A 7,283-nucleotide genomic window follows, 5' to 3' on the forward strand; every position below is an offset into this window, starting at 1 on the left:
GGTGTTTCACAGGTATATTACCATGTTCACTAACTTAGTTAAGTTATAAACACAACGCTCTAGAGGTGATACAATTAGTCAACTATTAATTGATCAATGGTGCTGGGATTATTTGTAACTATTTAAGCATAAATATCATGTCAAACATTTCCTTGTTCCAGCTTTGAAATTGTCAGTTTGCTGCTTGTTTTTGTGCTTTGGGGGAAAAAATTGGATACCTTTTTTTGCCTGTTGATAAGACAAAACAGGGCCTTAAATGATCACCTTGGGCTTTAGGAAATTATGATGGGCTTTGTTATCGTTTTTTTTTTATTTCAATAGGCCCAATAATTGATCGATTACTCAAAAATACTTCCTGCTGGCACTAGTTTTTGTGTTGAAAAAATCAGCCAACTCGTGTGGAAACTAGGTTTACTTGCACAAATCTATCTCGATTTAGCAGAAACTATACCGATATAAAAATATACTGCGTCAACACTGAGTAATAACAGCGCCCTCTGGGGTCCGTTGGGGTCAATGACCTTTGCTGGATAAAACGTCAAGATGGAGCCAATGTTCAGTCCGGCCCTCCACAGGCAGAGACATCAATTTGTCATCGATTTTGTAAAGAGGAACAAACCCAAAAAGGTACCGTCTTAATGAGAAAACATGCTTTACACTTTAGCTTTAAAGAAAACGTTTGTTTGCGTAACGTTTGCTCACGATACTTCAAAAGCTAACGCGACCACTGCAGCTAACCTCTTCACCAAACCAGTTAAGACTGTCGTTAAAGTTTGTGGTGACTGCAGAGCAGCGCTGCGACACTTGAGACAACTAACGTTATGTCCGGATTTCAGAGTAAGGTGTTCACACAGTATTATACAAAACACAGATGGAAGAAAGATTTATTGGAAGATATCACAGGAATTATAAAGCAGATTACACTAACACTAAGTTGTGATGGAAATTACTTTATTCTCTGAGTTTGACTGATAGATTTATATTTAACTTGGACAACTCTGACTACATCAAATGATTTTGATGTAGATATGGGGAATTTTCAAAATTAAAGTCTTGCATTATGTACTTTGAATGTCTTCCTTTCTGAAACTTGTGGTTCTGTAGAAACACATTGTTCCATCATTTGTGAAAATGTGATACATTTGAGTTAAGGACATCTCTGACTATACAGACCTAAAATCAATACCATACAGATTATTGCTAATCACAGATACAGATGACCAATATTTACATTTTCAGTAAAATTTCCAATTTCATTGTCAAAGTTTAGAATAACACAAACTCCATCACAAAACTTAAAAAAACAAAAACACTTTAAGCACATGTTTAATGAAATGCTGCAAAAGAGAACTTTTTAACATTGCTCTTTCTCTGCTGACCACCCGGACATCTGCAGACTTATTGCTTGTCCTCAGTCCAGAGATTGTCTGTGGGCCTTTTCAAAGCATTTACCATGAAGTTCAGAATAAGAATGCACCGATACCGATATCAGCTATTGGGCTGATAATGACTCAAATAGCTAAATGGAATATCGGTGAGAATGGATCTAATCAATTTAATTATATCTAATTATGAATGATAAATTCCATGTTTATTGACCCATTTGTTGCTGCATTAAAAAGGTTATTTTTGAGGTAATTTTTTTCCAACTGGTCAGCTAGGTTGACCAGGGTTGCACCCACGCTACATTACATTACATTACAGTCATTTAGCAGACGCTTTCATCCAAAGCGACTTACAATCAGTAGTATATTACATATCATTCACCCATTCACACACTGATGACAGGCTACCATGCAAGGTGCCACCATCAGACTCTAACTAACATTCATGCAACATCCAGTCCACACCGATGGCAAGCCTTCGGGAGCAACTTGGGGTTAAGTGTCTTGCCCAAGGACACATCGAAGCCGGGTATCGAACCACCAACCCTCTGATTGGAGAACTACCTTGCTCTCCGCTACACCACAGCCGCTACCTAGTTAAATCAAATTATTAGCATGGTTTGGGTTCTTTAGTGTGATAAATTTGACATAAGATTAGACTACTCCCTCTAGCCATGAGTCATTTAGCATACATCATTATTTCTCCCTTCTCCACAGGTGGTGGACTTAGGGTGCAGTGAGTGCAGCCTTCTCAAACAGCTGAAGTTTCACCGTGAAATTGAATTGCTGGTTGGAGTTGACATCGATGGGGCCAAAGTGAAGAAAAAGATGTATGTATGTTTATTAAATCAAAGGCATGGCTGAATACTTCCTCATACAGGGCTGGGCAAATGGTTGAGATTACAGAGAGTTTGATGACAGGTGAATGCAGAGTTAAGACAATCAATTGATCAATCAGCAACAAAACAATAATCAGCAACAATGTTGAAGATCAGTATATCATGTCAGTTGTTAAATCAGGCATGAATTGCAAATATGTCTGCTGGTTGTAGCTTTACAAACGTAAATGTAAAAAAATATATCTTTGGCTTTTGTCTACATTAGTTTAAATTATTAGTGGTTTACAATAAGAAAAAAAGATTAATTAATAATAATGAAAATAAAATTAGCTGCTGCCCTAGATGGAGGTCTATGCAAACTCACCTAAAATAGTCAATTAATGATCAATGCCTTTAACTTTTCCACCACTATGCATTTCACCATATACATATCGGGTAGCTCTTCATCTTAACTGAAACTTAGATTTAAAAAAAAAAAATTAACACAGTTGACTTGCAATAATTCATTTGGACAATATCATTTTGTAAAACAATACCACAATATGATCATATCACTATAGAAGGTTGATCAATTATTTTACTGAATTATTATCCAGCACTTTTAGCATTAATCATTTAACTGACGTAGAGCCAAGGTTAGTCTGGACTAATACACAACATGTGAAACCTCTCAAAAAACAATTTGTAGTTCTTATTTAATGATGAATAGTGATTACTGTGTGAAACATTAATATAATTGTCAGAAAAAGTGTACTTATTTCTACATGTGGTTGTAAAAGGGAAAAAGCCAGTTGCCTTCAATAACCCTTTCCCACCTGCTTGGTGGATGAGAGCTTTATCTCTGACTCCTCCATCACCTTTTGCTTTTAGTTATTGTTATACTGTGTGGATTGAAAACGTGTGCACTCTGCTTGTATGTTCCTTCAGGCATGGCTTAGCTCCTATGTCAACTGACTATCTGCAACCAAGTAATGATCAGCTGTGCATTGAGCTGTACCAAGGCTCAATCACACAAAGAGACGCCCGCCTCAGAGGATTTGACCTGGTGACCAGTATAGAGCTGTAAGAGACTGTATGGCTGTTGAGGTTCAGTGTATTCATTCTTTGGTAGCTGTCAGTGTTAATGTTAGTCTTTTATATTCATAATTAAATATTGTCTCTTTCTTTTGTATACTGGGTTAGGTCTCTCTATCGGTTATGTTTTCATCTTTCTGTTTCTCCGTGTCCCTCTGTGCCGTTAACTATCACCATGTTTCCCTGGCTGTCTGCAGCATAGAGCACCTCACTCTTGCTGATGTGGAGCGCTTCTCTGAGGTGGTCTTTGGTTACATGACTCCAGTGGCGGTTATCGTCAGCACCCCGAACTCTGAGTTCAACCCCCTTTTCCCTAGACTGGCGGGTTTTAGGCACAGTGACCACAAGTTTGAGTGGACCAGAGCCGAGTTCAAGTCCTGGTATGCTCGTTTTCCATTTTCAGGCTTTTTTGAGTGGTCAGCACAAGTTCATAGCGTTGTTAATGCCATTGACAGAGAATGTTAATGGATAAATCCACCCTGAAACACATCAGCACTTTTAAACTCCCTCAATCAAGATTTAAACTGAATTTCGCTAACATAACATCCCTCCTCAGGGCTCTGAAGGTGTGTTTGGATTACGGTTATGAGGTGGAGTTTACTGGTGTTGGACAGGCACCTCTAGACCAGCAGGAGAGAGTTGGCTTCTGCTCCCAGATTGGTGTGTTTCACCGGCTCGGGGGAAGAGAAGTCTACAACATGTTGTATTGTGATGATGCCGAGGATGTGTTTTCATACACACTGGTGAGTAACCTTGTTTACAGATCAGTTATTTCTGAGTCGGGCATCATGTTGGCACAGTCTTCAATGACTATAAGTATGGGGATTTTTATGATTCTGTCAGCTTTTTTTAGATCACCATAGATTGCTTAATCTGAACAACATTGTGAAAAAAATAAAAGGTTAATAGCATACTATATTTACTCTTACTAGATACCACAATGTAACATGAATGATCCTAAATACACAACATATAAAACTACAACAACATTTTCAAAGAAATACTTAGCAAATAGTCCTATTAAGCTGAATATCCATTTTCCAATACTAACAAGTGCTGTACTCTTTCAAACTCATTTATGGAAAACACAGTATACTCGTATCTTTATCTTTTATTATAGATAACTTATTTCAAAGTCAAGTTGGCAGTTGACCTTAACACATCCACCCCTTAACAACATTTTAAATTGCTCTCAAACTATTTCTGTTCTTTGAGAACAAATAAACATGACCATGAGAAAGTGACTTCAAGTCAAATTCTTAATTTATTCCTCTTGGGTTTAACAATTAGTAATGCAGAATGCCTCGTGCTTTTCGAGCAAATGTCAGATTATTCAGTCATGCCACTGTTTTCTGTTTATTATACCTAACAAAAAAGTAAAAGGAGTACTGACCATTTATTGATAAACAAGTGGATAGATCCCCTCTTACAAATTCTGATTATTCTGAGATTGAGAGTAAAGATGTGAACAGGAAACAGATTTTATAATTTGAAAAGTAAGGACTTTTTAACTTAAATCGAAAATAATCAGATGTTCTGAGAAATTTGAGATAGTATGTGCTTGTAAGTGGCAATTTAGACAATGTTATTTTGTAACATGCTATCTCGATGTATGATTCCATCACGATATGATTACATTGAAGATGATAAATTATAATCTTGAATTATTGGCCACCCCCACTTTCTATGGAAATCTAATATTGTCTTAATTTTTTTTTTTTACCTGTTTCTATATTAGCTGTATAGTAAGAACTACCCCAGCCTGCATGACAACAACATCTTGCGGAGGGTCCTGGCGACTGAGGTGTTGTACTGGGCAGAAAAGCTGAGGATAAGATGGGTGGAGGAGAAGACTGGTGAAAGGTATAACGCTTATACACTGTGCCAGGCTGAGGGTGAAGGGGAGGAATGCCACAGAGCTTCAGAGCAACACCTGGAGGTTGAAGAGAAGCAGACAGGTGAACATCCCGACTGTTGTTCATAGTTTCCAAAACATTTGTGTATATTTGGTAAGGGAGGTTGCGCTTCAACAATGGGATTCACGGTTGAGTGTTAGACCCAAAATCCAATAAGCATAAAAAATGTGATGGGGTAGAACATCCCAGATTTCAAAAGTGGTCTAAGAAGGCTCTGTACCGAAACGCATAAGATTGTGTATGTTTTGTTTGATCATTTGGAAACAAATATTGGAAGCAATATGGCCAACAAAATCCCATTTGTGTGTAAATTAAAGGTTTCTTCACCATACCATTGTATTTAATATTTCAAGGTTTTTCATGTTCAAATGTTCTTTACAAGTTAAACGCATAAAAAGCATACAGTATGTTTCCGTTTTTTTAAAACATACCTCACAGCAACAGGTGGAGCAGCGATGAAAAATCTGATGGAGCCTCAGGAAGTTGAGGATGAACAGCTGTTTTGGACAGATGGCCAAGGACAACAGGAGTCTTGCAAATTGCACAGGTGTGTTTCCTGGAGGAAGATGAGGAGGAACAGTACTGCCATGGTGTGTTAAAGGCAGGTTGTGGCATGCAGATCACAAAGACAGGCCTTGTTCATGTGGCATCTGTACTTCTGACTGTCTTTGAAGATACTGTCTCATTACAGTTCATGCTTTACTATCTTATCAACTATTACTATCAACATACCACAGTAAACTGTTAGCTGTTGTCTTCCAAACTGCTTTATTCCTAAAATGGAATATTTGCACACACTCCTATTTTCCTGAGCTGCTAGTTAAAAGCAACTCTCACCAAAGTCATTACTGACATTTCATTCAAAAAACATTTCCAAAGATTTGGCATCTCATGGCTGTCATAAGGGTTTTTATTGTCATTATGTCATCTTTTGTGTGTGTGTGTGCATGCAGGTGTGTGTCTGTACCTCTGGCTGTGCTGTGGTCCTGCTGCCCCAAAGTCAGTGCCCTGAGTGGAAGTCTCAGTAACCTCAGACAGCTCCTGATGGATGACCCTGACGTTAAACTGAGCCAGGACGGCTCTGCTGTGCTCCTAAATTACCAGGAACAAGGTACTGTTAACATTCCATCACTGTTATGTCTATCATATCATTTTTGCATAACGTAAACATTTATAATGAGAAGGGGAAGAACATATCTCCAATGGTGATGTTCGACTTAAAGCAAAGTACTCAACACAGTATTGACTTTTCAAAGCAGAGGTATCACTAAGAGATGTATCAATGCCTTGCTTTAACACAGTAAAAAATCCCAAGCGAGGCAGTCACACTTGTTTTGAATATGGTGTGTACTTGACGATCTGTCACAAGCAGGGCTGTAGACCTTGTTTAAAAGTGGTTCCTTTTTTACAATATTATTTTCACTGCGCATAACGGTAATGACAGCTGTAAAACCATTTTCATTCTGACATCTGATACAAATGCGATACCAAGGATTGCCCAACAGATGTCACCATTTGGACTGTACCTATGTGTGTCTAAACAATGAGCCATTTGCACAATGGTTCACAAAGCTTAGTTTCCCCAACCACCACCACCACTCTCTAAAACATAGGTCATTGCACTTATGAAAGCAGTGCATCATCAGCTGACTTTGCAATGTTTCCTGCTTTGCTTCTTATTCTATGAGTTTGATACATGATGGTTTCTGTGGTTGTGACACTGGTCCTTCATTTGTGTTTTGTACACCTTGAAGAAGAAGAAGAAGAAGAAGGATCATGGTGCTTTGGAGGACAGTGGGTATGCAGAGGTCAGACAGTGCTCCCTCAGTGTTGACCCAGAGGAAGACTGGGATGCAAATGTTTGATCTGGAACATACTGCTTTGTTGTCGGGACAAATAGGTGACTTGTTGGGTGAGCATATGGTTGCCCTTGGTTACAGCTGAACTGTGCAGTTGTACTAATAGTTCCTAAATGCACTGCTGAAACTTTGGCTTTATTAGATTGCTTGTTTGGAATGCAACTTTGTGTTATATGTAAATATCCATTGGCCTCTTAAATAGGAGTATAC

At 38.3% G+C, this 7,283-nt stretch overlaps 1 protein-coding gene across 1 annotated transcript; it reads left to right on the forward strand.

Annotated features, from left to right (window-relative positions):
• Positions 1 to 535: 535 nt before the first annotated feature.
• henmt1 (HEN methyltransferase 1) lies at positions 536 to 7,079 on the forward strand. Its single transcript, XM_054602940.1, has 9 exons — positions 536 to 627; positions 2,103 to 2,215; positions 3,152 to 3,286; positions 3,496 to 3,678; positions 3,855 to 4,041; positions 5,037 to 5,256; positions 5,653 to 5,761; positions 6,168 to 6,330; positions 6,969 to 7,079. The coding sequence occupies exons 1-9, from the start codon at positions 544 to 546 to the stop codon at positions 7,077 to 7,079; spliced, it is 1,305 nt and encodes a 434-aa protein (XP_054458915.1). The 5' UTR covers positions 536 to 543.
• Positions 7,080 to 7,283: the final 204 nt, after the last annotated feature.

This window comes from Anoplopoma fimbria, chromosome 8 (assembly GCF_027596085.1).
Source record: "Anoplopoma fimbria isolate UVic2021 breed Golden Eagle Sablefish chromosome 8, Afim_UVic_2022, whole genome shotgun sequence".
Classification (NCBI taxonomy): Eukaryota; Metazoa; Chordata; class Actinopteri; order Perciformes; family Anoplopomatidae; genus Anoplopoma; species Anoplopoma fimbria.